This window comes from Malassezia vespertilionis, chromosome 9 (genome assembly GCF_029542925.1).
Source record: "Malassezia vespertilionis chromosome 9, complete sequence".
NCBI lineage: Eukaryota > Fungi > Basidiomycota > Malasseziomycetes > Malasseziales > Malasseziaceae > Malassezia > Malassezia vespertilionis.
In genome coordinates, this window is record NC_079255.1 from 157,858 (window position 1) to 181,919 (window position 24,062).

The 24,062-nt window shown below is 57.6% G+C and overlaps 17 protein-coding genes across 17 annotated transcripts; 11 read left to right on the forward strand and 6 right to left on the reverse strand.

Annotated features, from left to right (window-relative positions):
* Positions 1 to 18: 18 nt before the first annotated feature.
* Positions 19 to 1,474, forward strand: MVES1_003863 (uncharacterized protein; the record flags this gene model as incomplete). Its single annotated transcript, XM_056208673.1, has 2 exons — positions 19 to 42; positions 71 to 1,474. The coding sequence occupies 2 exons, from the start codon at positions 19 to 21 to the stop codon at positions 1,472 to 1,474; spliced, it is 1,428 nt and encodes a 475-aa protein (XP_056064648.1).
* A 27-nt stretch (positions 1,475 to 1,501) lies between these two features.
* On the reverse strand, positions 1,502 to 1,905 carry DAD2 (DASH complex subunit dad2; the record flags this gene model as incomplete). The annotated part of the gene is made up of 2 exons (XM_056208674.1): positions 1,502 to 1,686; positions 1,713 to 1,905. The coding sequence occupies 2 exons, from the start codon at positions 1,903 to 1,905 to the stop codon at positions 1,502 to 1,504; spliced, it is 378 nt and encodes a 125-aa protein (XP_056064649.1).
* An 88-nt stretch (positions 1,906 to 1,993) lies between these two features.
* Positions 1,994 to 2,617, forward strand: MVES1_003865 (uncharacterized protein; the record flags this gene model as incomplete). Its single annotated transcript, XM_056208675.1, has 1 exon — positions 1,994 to 2,617. The coding sequence occupies one exon, from the start codon at positions 1,994 to 1,996 to the stop codon at positions 2,615 to 2,617; it is 624 nt and encodes a 207-aa protein (XP_056064650.1).
* A 982-nt stretch (positions 2,618 to 3,599) lies between these two features.
* On the forward strand, positions 3,600 to 4,066 carry MVES1_003866 (uncharacterized protein; the record flags this gene model as incomplete). The annotated part of the gene is made up of 2 exons (XM_056208676.1): positions 3,600 to 3,602; positions 3,650 to 4,066. The coding sequence occupies 2 exons, from the start codon at positions 3,600 to 3,602 to the stop codon at positions 4,064 to 4,066; spliced, it is 420 nt and encodes a 139-aa protein (XP_056064651.1).
* A 393-nt stretch (positions 4,067 to 4,459) lies between these two features.
* TIM10 (protein transporter tim10) lies at positions 4,460 to 4,734 on the forward strand (the record flags this gene model as incomplete). Its single annotated transcript, XM_056208677.1, has 2 exons — positions 4,460 to 4,537; positions 4,588 to 4,734. The coding sequence occupies 2 exons, from the start codon at positions 4,460 to 4,462 to the stop codon at positions 4,732 to 4,734; spliced, it is 225 nt and encodes a 74-aa protein (XP_056064652.1).
* Positions 4,735 to 5,147: 413 nt separating this feature from the next.
* On the forward strand, positions 5,148 to 6,800 carry MVES1_003868 (cathepsin D; the record flags this gene model as incomplete). Its single annotated transcript, XM_056208678.1, has 1 exon — positions 5,148 to 6,800. The coding sequence occupies one exon, from the start codon at positions 5,148 to 5,150 to the stop codon at positions 6,798 to 6,800; it is 1,653 nt and encodes a 550-aa protein (XP_056064653.1).
* A 99-nt stretch (positions 6,801 to 6,899) lies between these two features.
* Positions 6,900 to 8,030, reverse strand: SCJ1 (DnaJ- protein scj1; the record flags this gene model as incomplete). The annotated part of the gene is made up of 1 exon (XM_056208679.1): positions 6,900 to 8,030. The coding sequence occupies one exon, from the start codon at positions 8,028 to 8,030 to the stop codon at positions 6,900 to 6,902; it is 1,131 nt and encodes a 376-aa protein (XP_056064654.1).
* Positions 8,031 to 8,125: 95 nt separating this feature from the next.
* Positions 8,126 to 9,292, forward strand: SUR2 (sphingolipid C4-monooxygenase; the record flags this gene model as incomplete). The annotated part of the gene is made up of 1 exon (XM_056208680.1): positions 8,126 to 9,292. One exon carries the CDS (start codon positions 8,126 to 8,128, stop codon positions 9,290 to 9,292), a length of 1,167 nt encoding a protein of 388 aa, XP_056064655.1.
* An 8-nt stretch (positions 9,293 to 9,300) lies between these two features.
* Positions 9,301 to 11,763, reverse strand: MgSsk1 (Two-component response regulator SSK1p; the record flags this gene model as incomplete). Its single annotated transcript, XM_056208681.1, has 1 exon — positions 9,301 to 11,763. One exon carries the CDS (start codon positions 11,761 to 11,763, stop codon positions 9,301 to 9,303), a length of 2,463 nt encoding a protein of 820 aa, XP_056064656.1.
* A 46-nt stretch (positions 11,764 to 11,809) lies between these two features.
* On the forward strand, positions 11,810 to 13,462 carry NCA2 (Nuclear control of ATPase protein 2; the record flags this gene model as incomplete). Its single annotated transcript, XM_056208682.1, has 1 exon — positions 11,810 to 13,462. One exon carries the CDS (start codon positions 11,810 to 11,812, stop codon positions 13,460 to 13,462), a length of 1,653 nt encoding a protein of 550 aa, XP_056064657.1.
* Positions 13,463 to 13,469: 7 nt separating this feature from the next.
* On the reverse strand, positions 13,470 to 15,044 carry NMT1 (glycylpeptide N-tetradecanoyltransferase; the record flags this gene model as incomplete). The annotated part of the gene is made up of 1 exon (XM_056208683.1): positions 13,470 to 15,044. The coding sequence occupies one exon, from the start codon at positions 15,042 to 15,044 to the stop codon at positions 13,470 to 13,472; it is 1,575 nt and encodes a 524-aa protein (XP_056064658.1).
* Positions 15,045 to 15,096: 52 nt separating this feature from the next.
* SLT11 (Pre-mRNA-splicing factor slt11) lies at positions 15,097 to 16,056 on the forward strand (the record flags this gene model as incomplete). The annotated part of the gene is made up of 2 exons (XM_056208684.1): positions 15,097 to 15,099; positions 15,127 to 16,056. The coding sequence occupies 2 exons, from the start codon at positions 15,097 to 15,099 to the stop codon at positions 16,054 to 16,056; spliced, it is 933 nt and encodes a 310-aa protein (XP_056064659.1).
* Position 16,057: 1 nt separating this feature from the next.
* Positions 16,058 to 16,852, reverse strand: MVES1_003875 (uncharacterized protein; the record flags this gene model as incomplete). The annotated part of the gene is made up of 1 exon (XM_056208685.1): positions 16,058 to 16,852. One exon carries the CDS (start codon positions 16,850 to 16,852, stop codon positions 16,058 to 16,060), a length of 795 nt encoding a protein of 264 aa, XP_056064660.1.
* A 132-nt stretch (positions 16,853 to 16,984) lies between these two features.
* Positions 16,985 to 19,455, forward strand: MVES1_003876 (HECT-type E3 ubiquitin transferase; the record flags this gene model as incomplete). The annotated part of the gene is made up of 2 exons (XM_056208686.1): positions 16,985 to 16,987; positions 17,125 to 19,455. The coding sequence occupies 2 exons, from the start codon at positions 16,985 to 16,987 to the stop codon at positions 19,453 to 19,455; spliced, it is 2,334 nt and encodes a 777-aa protein (XP_056064661.1).
* A 44-nt stretch (positions 19,456 to 19,499) lies between these two features.
* MVES1_003877 (uncharacterized protein) lies at positions 19,500 to 20,588 on the reverse strand (the record flags this gene model as incomplete). Its single annotated transcript, XM_056208687.1, has 1 exon — positions 19,500 to 20,588. The coding sequence occupies one exon, from the start codon at positions 20,586 to 20,588 to the stop codon at positions 19,500 to 19,502; it is 1,089 nt and encodes a 362-aa protein (XP_056064662.1).
* A 192-nt stretch (positions 20,589 to 20,780) lies between these two features.
* HOS2 (histone deacetylase) lies at positions 20,781 to 22,229 on the forward strand (the record flags this gene model as incomplete). Its single annotated transcript, XM_056208688.1, has 1 exon — positions 20,781 to 22,229. The coding sequence occupies one exon, from the start codon at positions 20,781 to 20,783 to the stop codon at positions 22,227 to 22,229; it is 1,449 nt and encodes a 482-aa protein (XP_056064663.1).
* A 271-nt stretch (positions 22,230 to 22,500) lies between these two features.
* On the forward strand, positions 22,501 to 23,949 carry MVES1_003879 (uncharacterized protein; the record flags this gene model as incomplete). The annotated part of the gene is made up of 1 exon (XM_056208689.1): positions 22,501 to 23,949. One exon carries the CDS (start codon positions 22,501 to 22,503, stop codon positions 23,947 to 23,949), a length of 1,449 nt encoding a protein of 482 aa, XP_056064664.1.
* Positions 23,950 to 24,062: the final 113 nt, after the last annotated feature.

A 24,062-nucleotide genomic window follows, 5' to 3' on the forward strand; every position in this document is an offset into this window, starting at 1 on the left:
CCCACTTGCCTGTACGACATGGCCCAGGCGTGGGAGGCGGCGGTGTGTATGCTCGACGTGTTGACACCAGAGCGACTATTTTACCAAGGCGTGCGACACTGTACAGTATGGAGCAAGCAGGATCGATGAGACGATGAATCAGTATGGGCCGCCTATCGAGCTGCCCTCGTATTTATCGTGGGAAAAGTTGGCATCGCACGCAGACGGTGCGTACGAAAAAGTACTGGCGTGGTCTGGCACGGCTGCCAAGCCGCCGCCGCCGCCGCCGCCGCCCAGTCTTGCACAGACGATCACTCATTTCCTGCATACCCACAAGCGTACATTGGCGTGCACGCTCGGCGGCGTGGCGCTTGTGGGGCTCGGTGTGGCACTTCGGTACAAGTGGCCGTCCACACGACCCCAAGCGCGCGGCCGCGTGAATAGGCATGGGGTGCGGATGCAGGCCGTGCTTGTGCTTGGGGCTGATACGCCGCTGGGGCATGCACTTGCGCTGCACCTTGCATCGCTGGACTTGATTGTGCTTGCGTCGGTTGCGTCGGAAGCAGCGCAGCGTACACTCGCAGCGTCCGTTTCCGACGAAGCACGGGGGTATGTTAAATCGATCCTCTTTGATCCACGTGAACCGGGCGCGAGCGAGGATGCGTTTGTGCACGGCGTGCATGCAGCACTTTCTCTGCGCTACCCACTCTCCACCGCCGGCGATCCGTACGCGCGCCCTGGCGAGAGTGTGCAAGTGTTGGGCCTTGTCAATGCACAAAGCTATGCACCGGATGCGGCAGCATTTCCGGCAGCGTTTGAGCAGTGGACACCTGCAGATCTAGAGACTGCGCTACGTGTACACGTCGTGTACCCACTTAGCGTCATGAATCGCTTATGTGCACTTCTTGCCGCGCTGCCGAATCGCGTCGCGTCGCAGGAAGAGGCAGTGCCTGTACTGATGCTTACCTTGCTCTCGATGCCGGCATTGGACGTTGCGCTTCCGATGCACGGCGCTACGTCGATCCTTGCACAGGCAGTGCATGCAGGCGTGGATACTCTGCGCCGCGAGACGGACGTACAGCTTATTGCTCGCCGCACAAACCAGCCTCTTTTGCGGCGGTGGACGTCGCCGCGTCCCGAGCTGCGGCGGATTCAATGGACGGTGATGGAGCTCAGTGCTTCACAGCTTCGCACGTTTGCACAAGGTACCGCCCCTGTTTTCCAAAAGACCGCTGCGCTCCTTTTTTCGCGCGGCATGCCGGTATGGCCGCGCTACACAATTGTGGCCTCCTCGCGTCTCGCCGCATGGTGCGAGCGTTTCTGCAGTGCGTGCCTGCACCTCTTGCCGAGTGCTGTGCTCGATTTGTTTATCTCGGTGCACATGCAGGTGTTGGCGCGCCGCGCATCTACTCGTTCCCTCGCCGTGCGGCAGTGCGTACATTCGCTCGCGACAAAGTCGCACCCTGCATCATTGCCGCGCGCCGCGAAGCGTTAACTAGACGTATACCACTAGAATACATAGCTACTCTCTTGCCTGTTGTATAGGAATGCGCACAACAGCATCGGGTACTTGCCGCTCTTCCTCCTCCTTGTCTAGCGCTTGCGATGCTGCCATGGCCGCTGCGGTGAGAAGCGTTTGCGACGTACTTTGTGCAATTTGGATAGCGCGAAAAACGCCTTGCCAGCTCGCCATCACAGATGCAACCGCTTTTGTCAGTGTTTGTGATACGTGCCACTACCGCCCTGCACGAGCGTATCGACGCGGTCGCCCAGCTTGCTCATCTCTTGCGCCAGCGTCGCAGATTCGTTGCGCAAGCTCTGCAGCGCCTGCAATTCGGCCTGCTTCGCCGCAAGCCGCGCCGCAGACGCATTCGAGACACTTCCCGGCGCGACAGACATGCGCCCGCGACCGAAACTGCCGGCCATACTCTGGCGTGTTGGTTGTGCCATACAGAACGTTTTCTTTCGCGACGCGTCCCTCTTGAGCCACGTGGGCATTTTTTCCTCGCTGGCCATGACGACGCGGGGGACCGCGTACGAGCTTGCGTGCCTGCACAAGCTGCAGACTTGGCTTGGAATGTGTATATACCGTACTGGAGGCGCAGGTGATCGAGGGATTGACTTGTGCGGCTGGTGGTCCCCGCTTGTATTGCGCAGCGAGGCGCGCACGTCCATTCACGATCGGATGCGTGTGCTTGTGCAATGCAAGGCCGAGGCTAAGCCGGTAGGCCCTGGGATTGTGCGTGAGCTAGAAGGGACATTGATACGTGCGGTATGGGATAAGCTCGTGCCGCTGGAGGCGGTGGCATTGCCGGGCGCGGAGGAGGATGTACCGATTGCCGCACGCGATGCGCCGTTGCTGGGTGTCCTGACTTCTGTGTCGGGGTTCAGTAAGCACGCATTGCTGCACGCTCGATCGAGTCGGATTCCCATGCTGCTTCTGCATTTGGCTGCGCACGATCCGTCATTCGAACGTCTGGTGTGCACAGGATTTGTATGGAATGACGCACTCGCGGGGTCAAATGGGCTCTTGGGGGGGCGATGCGAGGTGGGCTGGATCGATGCACCCCGGGCCAAGGGGCAGAAGCATGCAATGAGTCATGCGGTGCTGTACCGAGACGGCGTCGCAGTCGCGTAGCCGCTGGCGTATACCCAGGAACACACTATATGCGAAAGAGGCGCACGGTGGCGAAAGGTCTGCGCGAGACCCTCCCTGCTTAGGACACATTTACGCGTCTGACAGTGGCGGGTCGCTATGTAACGCGCATGCACACATATACCACACCTGTGCCTAGTATGTAGAACGACTAGTAGGAACACGTCGACGTGACGTGTGCGACGGCACGACAAAGGATCCAGCTGCATTGCAAGTGGCCAATGTGCACTGCCCACAGCAAGCGCAGCAAGATGTACCGCATCCCACACGCCGCACACGATCCCGACATAACATCTCCGCCACAAACTCGTCATCATCTTTGCGTGCACAAACATTTCATTTTGAGCGAGTCGAATAAATGTCAGGTTGAACTATGGCGCAAGCGTACAGCGCAGTGCAGGCCGCAGACAAAGGTAGCACACGCATGCATACACCGTTCCACGGCCCACACACAAAAAAGTACCAAGACACATGCTCAAAAATAGCCAGCACATGTGCGCACGTACAAACCTTGCACACGGCGGCTGAAACGCAGCAGTACGCCGATACGTAGCAGCCACGTCCATAATAGGTATGATTTTGTTGATTTACTTGTCCGCGTTGGAGTTCATGCGGCGCTTGCCACCGAAGCTAACCTGCGCGTTGACAAAGCTGTGAAGGATTAGTACCACGTCAGTGTTGCAATACATACCGGCGGTTGTACAAGAGGCGCTTGTAGGCGCGGCCTCGAGGGTTGCGGTGCTTCTCCTGTTTTTCGACCTTAGGGCATTGAGACTTGACCTTACCGGCACGAGCGAGCGATCCGTGAACTTTGCCCATATTCTTTAATGTCAGTACGGCAGGCCGCCACTACACACCTTGCGTTGTTGGAGAACAGGCAGGAGGCCGGCATGCACAAAAGGATAAGTTTGTCACGTGCATCAATAAAACTACACTGTCACGTGTACAGGTGCGAAGAGCTTCCATGGTGCGTCGTGCTTGTCCACCGCACCTCACGACATGATTATTTCTAAGGAGAACCGCCGCACAATCTACACTGCCCTTTTTCAGGAAGGCGTGCTTGTCGCACCGAAGAACTTTGAGATCAAGCACCCGAACCTTGATGTGCCAAACCTTGAGGTTGTGAAGTCGATGCAGTCGCTCAACTCGCGTGGTTACGTCCACACTCAGTTCAACTGGCAGTGGTACTACTACGTGCTCACTCCCGAGGGTCTTGAGTACCTTCGTGAGTACCTGCACCTTCCTTCGGAGATTGTGCCTGCTACTCACAAGCGTCCCGCTCGTCCCCAGCGCGCCATGGGTGGTGACCGCGAGGGTTTCCGCGGTGGTCGTGCTGGCGGCGATCGCGAGTACCGCCGCCGTGACGGTGCTGACAAGAAGGATGGTGCGCCTTCGGGCGATTTCCGTCCTAGCTTTGGTCGCCGCGAATAAAGTAGTCGCGACTGGACGTTTGGTCTACCGCGGTTGGCATGCTCAGAATAGGGCGTGCTTGGTGCATGCACGTACTGCACGTGCTAAGCATTGCGCTTCTGTTTGCTTTCCTGGCCCTTTGCTTGTCTCTTGATGGCACGCGAATTTTGCATGTATGTGTACATCCTTATTTTTTCGCGTCGAGCTGGCGCTCTTAGTCGTCATGAGTCCAAAATATCTTTTATAATCATTAATTGATTGCTATTCATTGCATATGGTTGTGCTGTTCTTTGCGCACTCGTCGGCAGACGTAGACGTGCTAGCCTGGTGGTGCGGACCGCCGTGCAATGCTTAGTCAGCAGACATGTGAGCAGTGTTCTGCTGCTTGCTTCGCACTACACCACGGCACTGACAATGGGGCTCTTTGGCGGTAACAGCTCGTCAGCTCCTGCTACTGCATCCACTGCTAATGTGGAAGCGGCTACAGCCGAGGTATGTGTAACACGCCTACGTGCAATGTTGTGGTCGTGACTAACACACAGCTTGACATGATCACGGACGTATTCAACCGCTTGGTCCAATCGTGCCACAAGAAGTGTATCTTGGACACACAGTACCGTGAGGCGGACCTGACCAAAGGCGAAAGTGTCTGCATTGATCGGTACGTCGCATCCGCATTTCCCGAATAGTTGCTCACACACCCAGCTGCGTCGGCAAGTTCTTTGCTGCAAACTCCCAGGTCGGCGAGCAGATGCAGGCTATGGGACAGGCCGCTGGCGCCGCTGGTGGTGGCCGTATGTTCTGAGCAGCGTGCCAGACACCGCGCCATCTTTTTTTCCAGCCATTCGACGCTCGTAGCACTTTTAAGCCAATAAGCAAAGGTCGTATGTCCGCATTCTGGTGGTACTCATGTTTTCTCCGTGCACACTACTCTCTTGCCCATGGTATGCCAAGTTTCGCAATGCTGCACGCAATGCCCAGCATGCTTGGCGCCAGACGCATGACACCGCCACGGCGACGACGTGGCCACGTGGGCACTCTCGCAGCTTCCGCGCGGGAATTTGTCTGTTCCTCCTTGCATTCGAGCAGCATCGCAGGCGCCATGGTCTCTATCAGTATCAACGGGGGACTACTTATTTTGGCGGCACTTGTATTGAGTGTGTCCGCTGCGCCCAATGCCGCCAGTGCAGCAGCGGCGCCTACTCAAGAGCCGAAAGTCAGCTATTCGGCGCCCATCAAAATCAACCGCAACGCATTGCACCCTCGCAACGGCAACTTGAAAGAAGGCGATCTTGCTAAATGGATCGCTAGGGAGCGTGCGAGGATTGATTCCAAGTACGGCCATCACAATAAGCGCGACTCGAACGAGACGATGCACAAGCGGCAATATGTTGGGTTGGCCGATGTCGGCAGGGACAGTTTCTATTTCGCCCAGATCGGCATCGGCACGCCTGAGGAGTCATTCAATGTTGTGCTCGATACTGGGTCTGCTGACTTTTGGGTCGCCGACGCACAGTGCGTGCCACAACAGGGATGCCCAAACGACATGCAGCGCTACGACTCGTCCAAGAGCTCGAGCTTCAAAGACTCGTCCAAATCATTCCATGTCCCGTATGGATCCGGTGAAGTCGCTGGGTCGCTTGCGGCAGAGGACGTGTCTCTTGCTGGCTACAAGGTCGACGGCCTCACCTTTGGCCGCGCGTCAGAGATGCAGGAAAACACGCTGTTTCCGCCTACGTCGGGTCTGATGGGCATGGGCTTTGAGTCGCTTGCCTCGTCGCGGAGCACGCCATTTTGGGAGGTACTCGCTATGCGCGGCGCTCTCAAGGACCCCCTATTTTCTTTTCAGCTTGCGACGAACCAGGATGCACGTCGGGTGAATGAGATCAACACGGGTGGCCTTTTTACGCTTGGCGCGCTCGATAACAACCAGTTCCAAGGCGACATTAACTGGGTCCCATTGCTCAAACAGTACGGGCCCAAAGGCATCGGGTACTGGGGTATCCGTCTCGACAGTGTCCAGATCAATGGCAACCGCCCCATTGGCCTTGGCAACGGAAACACGGTTGCGGTCGACACGGGCACGACGCTGATCGGTGCACCGCCACCAATCGTGGAGCAGGTGTACAGCCAGATTCCCGGTGCGCGCTCCGCATCTTCCTCGTCGATGTCTTCGAGTGGCCATTACATGTACCCGTGCAAGCAAAAATTCGAGGTCAAGTTCACGTTTAATGGGCGCACTTTTAGTTTGAACGACGAGCAAATGAATCTCGGAGCGGTCTCGACAACGGGCCAGTACTGTATTGGTGCGATCTTTGCGCAGCCCACCTCGCCCAACTCGGCCATGCCCGCATGGATTTTGGGCGACACGTTCTTGCGCACCGTCTTTTCTGCGTACCGATTCGACCCTCCAGCAGTTGGCTTCGCCGACTTGTCTGCGGACGGCGTGCAGACCAAGGCTATGACGTCCATTCAGACACACACGACCGTGGCCGAACAAAGTGCTTTCACTGGCGGCGGCGGCGGTGGCGGTGGCGGCGGCGGACCCTTGCCGACACGCTCTTCGCAAAATGGCATTTCAAGGCTGTTTGGTGGTGACGGTCTTCCTACGCCATCGGTCGCGAGTGTGCCGTCTGGTATGCCGCCGCCAAGAAGCAGCGCACGTATCGCGTTCGGAAGGACGTCTCAGGCGGTGTATGCAACGGTGGCCACGACGCTGGCTGCGACGCTGCTTGTGTGCTTCAGCGTTATATAGAATCTGTAATATGGAAGTGCTAAGTGTGTATGGATGAGCAATGCAGCTTGCGTGGATTGCGACGACCACAAAAGCCTTCCCAGTGCTTATCACTGCACGCTACAGCTCTGTATGTGCTTGCCCATGCTGTACCAGTGCCTCCTGCAGCGCCTTGCGTCTCGATCCTCTCGTCTCTGGAAGCACGACGTTCAGTGTGACGAATAGGTCGCCATGGGTCTCGCCCTGCGCGGCCTCTCTATCGTCCGGCGCAATCGGCAAGCCCTCGTCGATGATAAGCACAACATGACCCGGCTGTGTCACACCCGTGCGCTGCACGGTGAAGGTATGTCCGTCGTAGTGCGTGAGCCTATGAGTAAACCCAAACAAGGCCTCCTCCAACGAAATCGGCATGGTATAGTAAAGATTGTGCCCGTTACGACGGAAATCGCCCGGCATACTGACAGTTTTAACAATCACGGCAATGTCACCAGCGTCTGTATCTGGGCTCTGGTCTGACATGCCCTCAAATACGTACTCTGCGCCGTCGCGCGCGCCTGCATCGATGCTCACCTCGATCTCGGCTTCGTCGACCACAATTTTCTCCCCCTTGCAGCGTGCGCACACCTTTTGGATCATCTTCCCAGCCCCGCCGCACGTCTGGCACGTCACTTGCATGTTGGTGACAAATCCTGGCATGATTTGCTGGCGCACAATCTGGACGCCGCCGCCATTACACGTCGTGCATGTATGGATGTGTGCAGACGACGCCGCGCCGGAGCCCATACACTGTGGGCACACGACATTGCGGTCAAATACGAGCGGAAACTGTCGCCCATTATAAATTTCTTGCATGCTCAACTCCGCCTCGTAAATCTTACGCGGCCCTTTGGGCGTCTCGTCGGGTGCTGTGCCGCCGAAAAACTGGCTAAAAAGATCGTATGCGCTCTGTGGACGGCCGCCACCGTTGGACTGATGCGACTGGTACTGCTTCGCAGCGTCCGCACCTTGCGTATCGTACACATTTCGCAGCGTTTCATCGGACAAGACCTGGTACGCCTCGCTTAGCTCCATAAACTCGGCCGCCTTGTCCGGGTGTTTGTCCGGATGAATCGCGCGTGCAATGCGTCGGTAGGCAGACTTGATCTCGCGCGCAGATGCACGCCTATCAACTCCCAGTACATTGTAATAGTCCGACGCGCGGGCAAGGCATGCCGCACACACGAGCCACAAAATGCACACGACCACTCGCATGCCGCGCCAAACGACAAGCGGCGTGCGTGGTATCGTGCACGTGGCTTAGTCAGCACAGTGCCAAAGCGCGCCACTAGGCGTTGCCACTTGCCAGCATGCTGCTCAGCGACGGCGAGATCCACTTGCTGGTGCGCCAGACGCATCCATTTTACTACCAGGACACGCAAAGATGCAGTCCATGGATGTCTGACAAGGCGCTATCCCTATTTTTGCCTGTGGCAGTGTACTGGGCTTCGTGCACGTTTTACCACATGCTCGATGTCCTTCGCCCCGCCTTTTCGGAGAAGTACAGGATGCATCCCTCTGAGCAGCTCACAAAGCGGAACCGTGTATCAATGCGGAATGTTCTGTTCATGGTTGCGTCGCAACATTTGCTACAAACGATTCTTGGAATCATCGTACTGGAAGATACCCCATACGACGGCGTACGTCGCACTGATGTCGACCCCGAGGCGGGCGTCCTGCGTATCGCCAACATACTGCGCCACTATTTGGAGCTTGACCGCAGCGGTGACATATTTCTTGTGCGTGCCGCGATAGCCTTGTACTGGTGGGGAATACCGTGGCTCCAGTTTTGGTTTGGCTGTTTTGTCATGGATGCCTGGCAGTACATTTTGCACCGCTCCATGCACGAGGTCCGATGGCTGTACCGCGTCCTGCACTCGCACCACCACCGCTTGTATGTACCCTATGCGTTTGGTGCGCTGTACAACCACCCACTGGAAGGTGTCCTCCTCGACACACTCGGCGCCGCAGTAGCGCAGGAGCTGAGTCGCATGACCTTGCGCCAGTCCATCCCCTTTTTCTGTATCGCGACATACAAGACCGTGTCAGACCATTGTGGGTACGCATTCCCCTGGTATTACCACCCATTCCATCTCCTGTTTCCGAACAATGCCGAGTACCACGACGTGCATCACCAAAGCCAAGGCCTGCGGTACAACTACTCGCAGCCCTTTTTTGTGCATTTCGACACCGTGCTTGGTACGCGGATCGACCCCGAAGAATTCCACGCGCTTCTCGCACAAAAGGCCGAAAAGAGCGATGCGTTGGACTCGAATGTGTCTGGCGCCGTGGAACACACCCGTGCGCGCGCGCTCACTGCGCAACCGAAACGTGCACCTGCCAAAAAAACAAAAAATGCATTGAGAAAGCCCATCTCGTCGTATAGCACCGCCTCCGTCTGGTCCGTGTTCCTTTTTTCCACAATTCTGACCGTGCCGATTGTGGCGTACACTGTCAATACTGGTACAGTAATGTGAATGATATACTATAGCTGTACATGATCCTTTGCCGGCGGCAAGCGCAGCTGCAAATGACTTGCGGCGCGCTGTGCGTTTCGATCGATCGCCTCGCCAATCGAGCGCTGCGCGTGGTACGCACTGGGGCTGTGTGGAACGCTTGCGTGCTGTCCGGCGTGCAAAAGGTACTGCATAGAGCCCCACTCGAGGATCTTGCGCTGGAGCCAGGTGAGGGATACGGGCTTGTTCAGGTAGTCGTTGCACCCGGCGGCAAGTGCCGCGACGCGATCCGAGTCGAGCACGGAGGCGGTCAATGCGACAATGATGACCGAATGCCGAGGCACAGGCGTGCGCTCCATGTATGAAGTGCTGCGTGCGAGCGTCTCGAGGCGCCGGATCTCTTTTGTGGCTGCAATACCATCGAGCACTGGCAGCTGGATATCCATGAGGATCAGGTGGAAGTCGCCCTCACGCCATTTCTCGATTGCTTCCCGCCCGTCCTTGGCAATTTCGTACTTGATGTGTTTCTTGCGCAGGAACATGGACAGGATCCGCTGGTTAATCACATTGTCCTCCACAATCAGCACCTTGACAGGGGGAAGAAACGTGGCGTCGCGGACAATGCTGCGTCGTCCGGTGCGTCCCACTGCAAGGGACGGTGGCGTGGACGGCCGCGCGGTTGCCGCGCCGATGAGCAGGCCGGGCTGTGGGAGTGCGCTTGTGCGTGCATGGCTGCGAGAGAACTGCACGGAAGGACCATGCGGTGTATCTGGAAGAGGCCCATCATCGTCTTGGTGCATCCTGTCCGGTGTGCCGCTTCTGGCGATGTCGAGCGGGGGTAGTTGGATCTGGCGCAGGGTAGGACGCGCATCGTATTCCTGCACCGTTTTTTCCGCGACCAAAGAAGTTGGCTCAAAGAGCTGGCCGCTGGAGGAGTCTGCGCGCCCAAGCGCAACCTGCAAAGGCTCCGTGCGGAACGTTCGTGGTGTACATGTGTTTTTGCGCGCACCGCCTTCTTTTGCGTGTCCATCCGAGGGACTGAAAAAGAGGCCGGCGGTACACCCGTCCTCGGAGCGCACCACGACGCCCTCTGAAGTGGTATCCTGTGTGGTGAGCTGCGAAACGGCTTGGGTAAGGTACTGTTCAACAGGCGCTTCCGGGTGTGCATCGGCAAGGGAGCGCGGCTCGTCGGGTGAGTGTGTTTTTGGGGAAAATACTCGGGGAGTCGGCGCAAGCGATCCATGCGCTTCTGTGCCATCTGGTGACGCGTCCAGGCGCAGTTCTGTACCTGTCCGTGTCCTGTACAGGCGCTGATCGGGATCGTATGAGCATATGGCATGAAACAAGGCCCACAAAAACCGCACTTTGCCCACGGGCGTCGGCAAGAAGACTGCGCGTGCCTCGTCGCCGCACTGTGCGGCAGCATACTCGAGTGCGTCGGACGGCGCAAAGTAGACGACGGCGACGCCCAGCTTGATGCACGTCTGGAGCATCCGCACGTTATCGTGCAGTACACACACGTCGAGGCCCGGCGCCTCGACCGTGCTGCATACTGTGCATCCCCAGTCCTGTAAACAGGACTGCAGCAAATGCGCCAGCGGATCCAATGCACGGTCTTGGCGCGGCACAACACAGACCCGTCTTTCGGCAAGATGCACGCGCATCTGCTCGAGCGGCAACGCACGCACGAGTTGGAGCAGGGTCGTGGCGCCAGCCAGGGGCGCTTCGACTGCGGGCGACACGAGATCGACGCTGCGTGGCTTGTGCAAGGAGATTTGTAGGTATGTTGCGTGCCGCGCGTCGCGGAGCGGTGCGAGTTGCGGAATTTTTGCCAATTCTGCGCGCGGCAGCGGAGTCTGCGTCACCATCATGCCGAAATCGTCGAGCACACGCTGCAAATCGGCTTGCGTTCCAAGCCATGCAGGCCATGCAGTGGCATCAGGTGCGCTCGTTGCGTCAAAAAACAGGTCGATGCGCACGTCGTAGGCATTTCCAAATGTGATGGGAAGCACAACGGCGCACGCATCTTCGGCAGATAGATGGACCACCCACGACAGGATATATACAAGGACTGTATGCGCAGCCATGCTGTAGTTATTGGACGGGTACCACGGAACCACTTCGCCGCCCTGTGCTTGGCGCTGCAGCAGCCCAGGGCTCGCGTCGCCCGTTTCTGCGGCCGTGAGGAAAAGCTCGACGCGGTGCTGCGCGGCGGAACTCGCAACAGCATCACATGCAACTTGTACCATATCGTGCACACTTTCTTTGAGCACAAGTGTGTGTGTTGCAGGGATTTCGGGGTGCGCTGCGCTCAGCGCGAACCACGCGCCGAACCATTGCACTGCCGCGCTCGTATGTGCTACTGCCTGCAGGGTAGGCGCACATACGGATACGCGCATCTGTGCAGTGCTGCCATGCCACAGTGTCTGCAGGGTTGAATCGATGCACTGCAGCAAGGTCTGCGTCAGCAGCTGGTACGGACTCGCCGGCATGGCGTGGAGAGAAAAGCCGCCACGCTCCGCCCTCCACTCTTCCAGCATGCCTATTCCCCTTGAAGCCGACGCGCCGCTCGGCGCGTCGCTGCGTGCCGCAATCGAAGCGCTACCGCCGCCGAGCAAAAGCACACTTGACGGCGAGACGCTCTTGCGGTTGCGGACATGCTCTGCATTCGGGAGCGCACTGGCGCGAGTCCAAAGCACCCAACATACCGAGGCAGATCTCGACCGGATTGTGTATGCGGCCTATGCATACATGGTCGACCAGCTCATCCTCACTACCTCGATTGTGAATGACGCACAGTGGTACTGGCTGCATATCGAGCAGGAGCCACTGAGCGCCGGCCTCTACTGGCTCCAGACCATTCCCCACAGGGTCGCCGGCGCGCTGTACAGTGTAACACAACGCGGCTTGCGTGTGCACGGCGCGAGTGTACTGCATCCATTGCAGACGATGCACCTGCATGCGCGCACACGCATCCGCCGCTTGCAGCAAGCACATGTTGACGTCGCGAGCCTGCTTGGAGCCTTGGGCCTCGCGTGGCGCGCTGAAAAAGGGACGGCGTATTTGTGCACGAGCGCGTGCACTGCGCTTGGCGCACCTGCGCCGCGTGGCAATGGATGTGCGGCCGTTGCGAGGCTCCTCGACGCCATGGCGCAGCACGAGATGCGTCTTGCGCGCCTTGTATCCTCTTCGGAATGCGGCGTGCCTTCGACGCTTACGCGGATATGGCCCATGCTCCTGCTTTACCCCTTGGTCTCGGCAGGCATTACACGGTACGTGACGCACCATTGGGACTCGCTCTGGGCGCAAGTCGGTGCGCTCGGCGAGACTGTACGTGGTCTTGTGGTCGGCTGGGTATGGGAGCCTGCGATGCAAATCCTCGATACCCTGCGCGCTGGCCAAGCCGAACGGCGCATGATTATTTCGCGCGATAGCCTGCAAGCCGACCAGCGCAGCCTGGAGCGCATGGTGGCAGGCCTCGCCCAAGACAAACTGCGTCTCGACACGCCCGGCATACAAGCCGTAGTACGGCGTGTCCAGGACGGCGATCTAACCGAGGTCATGGAGCTGTACGAGAAATCAATCCGCGCGCCGTTTCGCGCGCTTATGCAGGGAAACTTGGTGCGCACGCTCCTGATCCAGGTCCAAAAAGCCAAGGTCGATCTCGAGATTGCGCTCAGTGGAATCGACTGGCTCCTCCGATCACAGGAGCTGCTGATTGGGTTTCTCGGGCTTGCGCCGGCGATTGGGCTCGTGTACATGCTGGGGCGCCAGGTTTTTGCCACCGTGCACACCCTGCTGTGGGGCGGCGAGACGTACCGCGCGAAACGCACCTTGCGTCTGGCGCGCATCCAGGCTTGGGAGGCGCTGCGCAGGCTCGACAAAATTGTGTCGGAACGTGCCAGTGCGGTTGCGGCACAGCCAGCGCTGCAGTACGGCTACCTCCTTCTCGACGTCGCGACACTGCGCTCTGCATCTACAGAGGCGATTTTCGGTACGTGCGGCGCGGAACGCGCGCTCGCGACGCAGCTGCAGCTGCAGATGAACAGCGATTTGATCGAGCTCGAGGTGTGTGGGCAGTCGGCCTTTGCGGGCCAGGATGCGCACGCCTGGCGGCAGCGCCAGAGTGTGATCGAGTGCATGTGGCGCAGCTGGACGCCGGTGCTGGGCTTGGGAAAGATGCTGCGGTAACTATGGGCTATACCATCACGACGCCGTTCCCAGAGCCATACTGGAGCGGCGGCGGCGGCGGGCCGTCCTGTGCCGCTGGGTCGAGCGCTTGCTCGCCGGCGCGGATGCCCATGCCGCCTGCAATAGGGCGTACGCGCCAGTTGAACAGATAAAAGCGCAGGAACCCGTCGCCCGGGCCGAACTTGAGCTCGGTCGCAAAGAGAGGGTTGTCCATGACCGTTAAGCAGTTGACCACGTCAAAGCCCTGGTTCTTGGCCAGGATGAGCATGTCGTGCATGAGCTCTTGCAGGCGCGCCTTGAGCTTTTCGCGGAGTTCGAGCGGCTCTTGGTGCCACGGCGTGGCGCAAGTGTCTTGCATCTCCGCGGCGTACAGACGGCTCAGACCCCCACACTGCCACGCAGGCTTGCCTTGTGCGATCGCCGCTGCGTACGGTGAGACGCCAGACGTGGCGGCGGAAGGCGGCTTCGCCTCGAGCACCACATCGGTGGCATAGTAAAACAGGTATGCAGCCTCCAGCGTATCGGCCTCGGCGTGGTCCAGGATGGAAGAGGGCAGGCTATAAAACGAGAAAAAGTCGGTGATCCGCCCGTCCTGTTCCACGACGTACGTCCAGGTCACCTGTTTCGTGCGGCGCCCATCGACCTCATCGCCACGCCCACTCAGGAGCAGGTGCGCCACTTCTTCGTCCGTGTACTGCGGCGCCATATCATACCGCGCGAGGTACCGTCGCAAGAGTGTAGCTACCTGGCCCACATCCGCTGCGCGCATTTCGCGCAAACCCTCAAGCGTAGTGAGATCCGGCAGTGTGTAGCGTGCAATGTGCACTTCGCGAGACATGCCTTCGGGCACCGCGCTAAAGCCAATGTCCAGCAGTTTTTCCGCGCGAAGCGTGCGGTGGTAGTAGCGCGAGCACGAGGCCGGGGTGGGAAGCACGCTACCGACCGTGTAGATCGCCTGAAAGATACCTTTTACATTGCACCGCCGCGTCACTTCCTTGATCATCACCGGCGCAAGGCGCTTGCTGCGCAGCTTTTTGTGCACACACAAAAAGTTTATTTCAGTCGACTGGCACACGGTTTCGCGCACACGCAGCTCCTGGGGGATGCCCGCAATGAAAGCAACGAGCTTCTTGGTCGCTTTCACGCGCACGCCAACATACCAGGATTTGTCGTAGCCAGGGTGTCGCAGGACCCAATGCAGAAACTCGGCGCTGTACTTGAAACGCATCGTCGCGTCGTCGTCCTCGACGTAGTTGTGCGTGAGCAGCGTATACAGCTCGTTCAAGTCTTCAGGCTCCTCAATATCTACAGTGACCCATTCAAAATCGGCCGGCAGCGGGTACGGCTCTCCACGCACGTTTTCTGGGGGCACCGCTGGCTGGATGGGACCCAGCATATCGTCCTCCGTTTCTCCGTGCTGCATGACCGGCTGCGTTTTCCAAAACTTGTGCTCGCGGGTTTCCTGCTTGGCCTCTTCAGGCTCATCGGACCCCAGCAGAGCCATGAGCCGCGCGAGACTGTGCATGCTCGCACGCTCGCCGCGCGCATCGTTGGGGTTTGCCATGAAGAACGACGCATGCATCACGTGCCAAAAAAGCGTTGCGGCTTGCGCTGGCTTTGCGCGGCGCCACGAAATGGTAGGTAGACGCCTAGACTAACCACAGTCCTACGGGTTTCTCAATAAACAGGGTGCGGCGAGTGCCGGCTCCTCTACGTCGGAGACGCCGATTCTGTGTGAGACGTGCCTTGGCCCGAATCCGTACGTCCGTATGTCAAAGCAGCACCTCGGCAAGGAGTGCAAGATCTGCGGACGGCCTTTCACCGTGTTCCGCTGGAACCCCGGTGCAGGGATGCGCTTCAAAAAGACGGAGATATGCACGACATGCGCCAAGATCAAGCACGTGTGCCAGACGTGCATCCTCGATCTGGACTATGGTCTGCCGACCAATGTGCGCGACGCCGCCCTTGGCGTTGAGACCAGCATACCCATGAACGACGTCAACCGACAGTACTTTGTAAATCGCATGGACGCACTTATGGACGGGGACACACACACGCCCACGCACGACGGCGCGGGCCACGCGCTCCTGCGACGCCTCGCACGCGACGAGCCAGACTATAAGCGCAACAGGCCGCAAGTGTGTTCTTTCTACGCGCGCGGCGCGTGCACACGCGGAGAGGCGTGTCCCTACCGCCACGAAATTCGCGAGGAGCAGGGGCGGCAGAGTATTCAGGAGCGGTACCACGGCGCACACGACGTGATTGGGCGTGGTCTGCTGAAGAAACACGCCGCTGCGAGAGGGCTTGTCGCGCCGTCGGATCCTGCAATCATGACCCTGTTTCTCACAGCACTCCCTGAGGACGTGACTCAAGATACCCTGCGCACAGCGCTGCTTGCGTCCGTACCGAGCGTAAAAAGCGACGAAATCCGGTCCATCCAGCACGTCACCTCATCGAACGCCGCTTTCCTCAACTTTGTCTCGCGCGACGCTGCAGAGCGTGCGGCAGAAGGGCTTGCGGTAAAGCTCGATTTCGATGGAAAAGAAGTGCGCGCCGCGTGGGGCCGCACTCCGTCGCGTGTAGAGAGTACGTAGACTATTTACGGCTTTTCCCCTTGGCTTTTTTGGCCGCAAGTGGCGAGCCCTGGCGCGCTTCGCGCCCACCCGTCATCCAGTCCAAGTCGCCCTCGTCGAATGCAACGCCCGCAGGCGCCGCACCCTGCGCAGCCTCCTCGGCAAAGCGGCGACGGAACCTGCCAAGCCGTCCGGTATCGTCCTCTGCGTCCGCATCCGAGCGCTCGCCAGCTGTCTGGTTCCACAGGGGGTGGTTTGTATAGTCCCGCGCGAGTTTACTCAGGTGGCGGGGCGAAGTCGTGGTCAGCTGCACAGCGGATCCGTCGGCGAGAATCACGATTCCGGGAAAGCGCGGGATGGGGCGCGGTAGCGCCTCGTTGTGCTTGTCTGGGCGCGTGGCTGAGGTGGCGAAAGTACGCGTAGATGTATGTGTGCCCGGATGCCGCTGTTTTTGCGTGTGCATACGCTGAATCTCGTCCAGGCCCGGCGCTCGCCGCGGCTGCTTGATCGTCTCGTTCGAGCCCAGTTCCGTGTGCTCGGTGAACCGCAGATGAAATGTGTATGGATCCTCTTCTGCTACGCCTTGCACAACATTGTGCTTGAACAAGTGCGCGATTTGGTCGCCCATATCGAGCGCTTGGTCAATCTTAACAGAGTCCGCTTCCTGGCGCGCCTGCAAGAACTGGCGCCGCGTCTCGGCATGTGCCGCCGCTTTTGCCGGCAGGTCATTTTGAAACACTTGTGCTGTCGTTTTCAGCAGCGTGCGGTACAGTGCACGCGCACGCTGCTGCTGCGCAGGAGACAACGACGTCGCCATGCAGAGCACGGCCAAGCGCAGCGCCGCGAAAGCGCCCCAAAAGACACGTGGCTGGCACGTGGCTGGCAAGGCGGTGGCGATGCACTGCAGACGTAGCTTGCGGTCGTGACTCGCTCTGGTGTTAGACAAGATATGGTGAGCGCAGCTGCACCTGGAAGACTGTATGTATCGAGTAAACATTACTTACCGCAGTGCTCGAAAAGTTCGCATCACCGTCGTTGCCTCAGATGGATTGACAAAAGTAAGTCTTGTCGCCGCCGCACTCACACCAGCGCGATGTATTCCGCCTACCGGACCCGTTTGCGATCGTGACGGTGGATGGCGAGCAGACACACACGACCTCTGTTATCAAAAAGACGCTCAATCCGTACTGGAACGACTCGTTTGACATCACTGTCACCGACGCGTCCATCGTGGCGGTGCAAATTTTTGACCAGAAAAAATTTAAAAAACGCGACCAAGGCTTCCTCGGCGTAGTCAACATCCGCGTAGCAGAAGTGATCGACCTCGAGCTTGGCGGCAAGGCGTTGCTCACGCGCGACTTGAAACGCTCCAACGATAATCTTGTCGTGCACGGCAAGCTTATCATTGACTTGAACACCAACGTCTCCACGCCGCTCCCGCACGACGCCGCTGCGGGTGGTGCCTCGCTTGCCACGCCTGCTTCTGCACCTGCGCCTGCACCTGCTGAGTCTGCCGCAGCATCAACAGCGCCTGCGGTCGCAGCATTGCAGCCGAATGCCGCTTCCGAGCCCGACGTTGCGCGCGCCCAAACAAGTGCTCACCGCCCCAGCGTTGCGGACTCCATTCCCGCAGTCATCGCTTCCGACACTGACGCGCACTCGAACACGAGCGCGCCCATCTCGGCTCCCCAGCCGCGCCCAGAAGGCAACTCGGACGAGTACGGACTGTTGCCTGTGGGCTGGGAGCGACGTACCGACCACTTGGGTCGTACCTACTATGTCGACCACAACATGCGCTCCACTACATGGACGCGTCCCACGGGCGAAGCGCCGCAAGACACGATCGAGATTGACCGCGCGCGGATGAACAGCACCGCTGTCGCCGACGATTTCCTCGGCGTGGAGAACAGTTCCGTCAATAGCCCGAGCGCCACGCCAGTCGGGGCCGCGTCGAACGCGACTTCCGCCGGCGCCGGTCCGCTGCCAAGTGGCTGGGAGCAGCGCACCACCGCCGACGGCCGCGCCTATTTTGTCGACCATAATACACGCACTACCACATGGGTCGATCCACGGCGGCAGCAAATTCTGCGTGTGATGGGCCCCAACGGCAACAATTTGAGTTTGCAGCCGCAGAGTGTGAGCCAGCTGGGGCCGCTGCCGAGCGGCTGGGAGATGCGCTTGACCTCTACCGCGCGCGTCTACTTTGTCGATCACAATACGAAGACCACGACGTGGGACGATCCGCGCCTGCCGAGCAGTCTGGACCAAAATGTGCCGCAGTACAAGCGCGACTTTAGGCGCAAGCTCATCTACTTCCGCTCGCAGCCCGCTCTGCGCCCGGTCCCGGGTCAGTGCCACGTCAAGGTGCGCCGCACGCATATTTTCGAGGATAGTTATGCGGAGATCATGCGGCAGCAACCGAACGACTTGAAAAAGCGATTGATGATCAAGTTTGAGGGCGAAGATGCGTTGGACTATGGCGGTGTTTCGCGTGAGTTCTTCTTCCTCCTCTCCCACGAGATGTTCAATCCGTTCTACTGTCTGTTTGAGTACAGTGCTCACGACAACTACACACTCCAGATCAATCCCCACTCTGGCATCAACCCCGAGCACCTGAACTACTTCAAGTTTATCGGCCGCGTTCTGGGCCTTGCCATCTTCCACCGCCGCTTCCTCGACGCACACTTCATTGTATCGTTTTACAAGATGATTTTGAAGAAGAAGATTTTATTGTCGGACATGGAAAGTGTGGACGCCGACTACTACCGCTCACTGCAGTGGATGCTGGACAACCCGATCGATGGGGTGATGGAAGAGACGTTCAGTGCGATTGAGGACAAGTTTGGCGAAATGATCACCGTCGAGCTCAAGCCCGGCGGCGAGCACATTGACGTCACTGACGACAACAAGCGTGAATATGTCGAGCGCATGGTCGAATGGCGCATTATGAAGCGTGTCGAGGAGCAGTTCCGTGCGTTTATTTCTGGTTTCTCGGAGCTCATTCCCCTCGACTTGATCAATGTGTTTGATGAGCGCGAACTGGAGCTATTAATGGGTGGTATGTCGGAGATCGACGTGGACGACTGGAAGCGCTTCACCGACTACCGTGGCTTTACGGAGCAGGACGATGTGGTGCAGTGGTTCTGGCAGTGTGTGCAAAAGTGGCCTGCAGAGCAGCGCTCGCGTCTGCTGCAGTTTGCGACGGGCACGTCGCGTATTCCAGTCAATGGATTCAAAGATTTGCAAGGCTCCGACGGGCCGCGCAGGTTCACGATCGAAAAATCGGGCGAGGTGAACCATTTGCCCAAGTCACACACTTGCTTTAACCGTATTGACCTGCCGCCGTACCCGAGTATGGAGGTATTGGAAAGCAAGCTGGTGCTTGCGATTGAGGAGGGTATGCGTTTTGGCAACGAGTAATACGGCAGACATGCTTTTCTTGTACAACTTTTAGTATTGAACCGTTACAACCTATCTGCGTGCTCCTGCGCGTCTTGTTCAAATAGAAAAAACGGCGGTGCCACCACGTTGTTAAATACAGAGCTGCCATAGACAAGGCACGCAAATCCAAGGAACTGGACTGCGCCGCTCAGCGGCTGCAGCACTTCCCACCCAAATGCCATGCTCAATGCCGTAATGCCGAGCGTGCGCAGGGTATCAATGGTGCTTCTCGACGTAGCACTCACAAGACGCGTCACATTCAGGCCAAACATGTTGAAGAGCGCAATGCTTAGCGCACACGCAAGCATGCTCCATAAAATTGTAGAATTCTCCACGATCTGACGCCAGCCCGCGGCCATGTCAAATGAACCGCCAGTGCCCGCACCCAGCGTGTAATGCAGGAGCGGCATGCATACAAGCACAATCGCAGTCCCAAATGCGCCTTCCAGCGCAACCGCTGTCGTCGGTCGCACCGCAAAGTCGCTCATTACCTTTTCTTCCCACACCGACTGCATGGCGGTAAGAACTTGGGAAAGCAGGACCATGGCAACGCCCAACAAGACTTTTGCCGCAAACGAGGTATCGGCCGTGCCAACGATGCGCGCCACAAAAGAATGCTCTGGATACACGAAAATACTGCTCAACCCCACGAGCGCGACGCCGAGCATGACGAGCAGCAGACTAACCCATTGGTAAAGACGCAAATGGTAGCCAAGGAATACGACGCTCAGAATTCCGACAAAGAGGACAAGCGATCCGCGCGTCATTTGGCATATGCTCGCAGGCATGATGACCAATGCGGCATTGATCAGGGTCGTCGCACAAATATCACACACGGCAGGGAACAGGAACAGAAATGCGTCCTTGCTCACAAATGCTGCATTTTTCGGTGAACGTGGGCTCTCGTCATAAAAGAGGCTGTTAGCGCCGGACACGATACGCTTCCAGAAGTGGGCGGTATGCTTGGCTCGTGGCGCAGCCGCGCCGTACACAGAAATCGGCGTGTCGTCGTCCAGGAGCGGTTCGCTTGCATCGTCGCGCCGCTGCAAAATTTGGCGCTGCAGGTATCGAAATAGAAGCGGAATTAGGAACAGAGACTCGCCAAGAAACATTTGCAGAGTCTGCCAAACGGGCTGCGAGTATAATACCGGCGGCCCGACGCTCCCAGGCTCACAGTTTTGCACACACTGCATATCTTGCCTGCCATTAGCACCCTATAGCACACGCACCATTTTGTAAAGATCATATTGGCGATGCCGGAGACGAGCATGCCGCATACTAACACGCTTGTCCTCGCATCCAGCATGCTGCACGACGCGTCAAGCTTAGAAGCGGATGTCACGTGCAAGCCGTCGTTCCCTCTTGCGCACTGCGTTTGTCCTTTCGGCTGGGGCAAGGCCATGGTCGTGTTGGAGTATGACGCATCCAAGTTTGCCAAGCAACCAGAGATGCCCACATTCTCCAGTGCGCCATTTTTCTTCGACCGCAGCAAAATCAATTCCGACGGTGCGCCAGATTTACATTCCGGCTCCTTGTTCGCGGACGCAAAACATACACAGCCGCACTCGAACCCGAATGTATCCTACTATTACCCAGCTGGTGTATCTGACTACCATTACGGCGAGCGCCACCCAATGAAACCCGCACGGCTTGCATTGACGAACCGCTTGGTCCATGGCTACGGCCTGCACAAGTACATGGATGTATACTCGCCTCGGTGGGCGACAAAAGAGGAACTGGAGATGTTCCATGATAGCGATTATGTCGACTTTCTCAAGAACGTGACACCAACAATGCCGCTTGATTCCACCTTTACCAAATTTAATTTTGCCGACGACTGCCCTGTATTTGACGGCATGTACGACTTTTGCCGTTCTTATTCCGGCGCATCGCTCGCTGCAGTACGGCGGCTGGCTGCGGGCACGACAGACATTGCGATCAATTGGACGGGTGGGCTGCATCACGCAAAGAAGGCGGAAGCGAGTGGGTTCTGCTACATTAATGACATTGTGCTCGCGATTCTAGAGCTCTTGCGCACGTTTCCCCGCGTCCTTTACATTGACATTGATATACACCACGGCGACGGTGTCCAGGAGGCATTCTACACGTCCAACCGTGTCATGACTGTGTCTTTTCACAAGTACGGGAATGATTTTTTCCCATGCACGGGCGACATTAGCGAGATTGGGGTGGACCTCGGCAAGCATTTCTGCTTGAATGTGCCGCTCCAGGACGGAATCGACGACAGTGCATATGTGTCGTTATTCAAGAGCGTCATCGAGCCGTGCATCTTCACATTCAGGCCAGGCGCGATCGTGCTGCAGTGCGGCGCAGACTCGCTGGGCTTGGATCGTCTCGGTTGCTTTAATCTGAGTATTGCAGCGCACGGCGAGTGTGTTGCGTTCACCAAGGCGTTTGGCATTCCTCTCCTGGTGCTGGGTGGGGGTGGATACACAATTCGGAACGTGGCACGGTGCTGGACATATGAGACTTCAGTGCTTACAGGGACGCAGATCCCCGACGACTTGCCGCATACGCCGTACGACGCATTTTTCGCCCCGTCACACCGCCTTCACGAGCCGTTACTTGCGCGTGTAGAGAACCAAAATGCGCGCGCAAATCTGGAGCGGATTCGTGTCCAGGTCCGCGAACAGCTCCGATACCTTCACGGCGCGCCCAGTGTGCAAATGCAAGAATTGCCGCCCGATCTGGCCGGCGGATGGGTCGATGAGCCAGTAAAAGAGGAAGACTGACTTGTATATTAGCTGTACTGTATGTTCAAAAATTAGGTCCTGCGCGGAGTCGAACCGCGGCTTAAGGAATTTCTGACCTGCGGTCGCATTATCAGAAACCTTCGGACTGACCGTTATCCTACAGGACCAGCAGACACGTGACGTATACATTAATTGTGTTTTTTACTGTTTTCAGAATGTAGAGTTGTGGGCGTTTTTATGCACGCTCCTGCACAGTGGACACGAAGGGTACTTCGCTCTACAATCAGCCCTGTGCTTTTTTACTTCCATCATGCTGGGCTACGCAAACGCTGTGATCTTCGTGGCATTGGCTCTTTCCAGCGTGTCTGCCAACTACATTCGTACAGTCCCATCTGGCGAGTTTACCAAACGATCGCTGCATCATGGCATGCATCGTCGCGCAGGCGCTTCGAATGCAGCTGAATTTGCCAAGATCCAGGACCCTGCACAGCAATGTAGCTACTACGACATACCGGAACTTACAAAAATGCTCAAGTCCCACCAGTTCCCAAAAGTAAGCCATATTGCTAGTATCCCTGAAGGCGACACTCAAGCTCAGCAAGTGTGGCAGGATATTCAGAACTCGGGCATCATCCCCAAGGAAGTGAAGGTAAAAGGGCACACAGATGGCAAGGGACACTCCGCCATTGACTTGGCTGGATACGATGGCTCTGCCGATCCAGACTGCTGGTGGTCCGCCTCGACATGCAAGAAGCCCAAACATGCCAACATCCCTTCGGATGTGTACACTTGCAAAGAACCAAATACGTGGGGACTAACCTTTGACGACGGGCCGAACTGCTCGCATAATGCTTTCTATGACTTTTTGCAGAAGGAGAATCTCAAGGCGACCTTGTTTTATATCGGTACCAACATCGTGACTTGGCCCCTTCAAGCCCAGCGCGGCCTTGTGGATGGTCACGACATTTGCGGCCACACATGGGCTCATCGTGCTATGACAACCCTGAGCGATGAGCAAGTGTTTGCCGAGCTGTACTACACGTCCAAAGCGATCAAACATGTAACGGGTGTCACGACCTCTTGCTGGCGTCCTCCGTACGGCGACGTCGACGACCGTGTTCGTGCTATTGCTGCAGGTCTTGGTCTCCGCACAATTCTCTGGCAAGACGATACGGACGATTGGAATGTGCAGCCGGAGGGCGATGCGTCAGTGCAAAAAATTGACCAGAATTATGAAAAGATCATCGGCAAAGCTGACAAAGAGAGCCCCATTGTATTGACTCATGAGATTAACGAGTACACCATGAAAGAGTTCCAAAGGATGTTTCCTAAAGTGAAGGCTGCGTACACGAACGTTGTGCCTTTGACCGCTTGCACAAACGTCACAAAGCCATACGTGGAGGACATCACGTACCCCGACTTTGGTCAGCTTATTACTGGGGGCAAAGCGACTGGCCTGCCGGGCGGTGACTCGATCCAATTCGACGCAGATCAGTCTGCATTTAAGGTCGTTTCTTTCTCCCAGCAGGAGAATGGTTTTGGCCACATTGGCCGGTCGCGCACTGCTAATAACCCCGAGACGTCCAGCAGCTCTGCTCCCCAAAGCACGCCTAACAGCTCGTTCAGTGATCCCCCTACCAACGAGTCGGACACAAAGGAAGGGACCAAAAGCGGCGCAGCTACACTCTCGGGTGCCTTGACTTTCCTTGCTGGCCTTGGCAGCACTGCCTTGTTTGCTATCTGGCACACCACTCTTTAGATTACGTACATAAATATCTGATCCGCTGTGGAGTATCCTGACATATTCACTCTCCAATGCCACCCTTCTGCACAAAAAATTTATCATACTAATTTTTTTTACAAAAAGAGGTC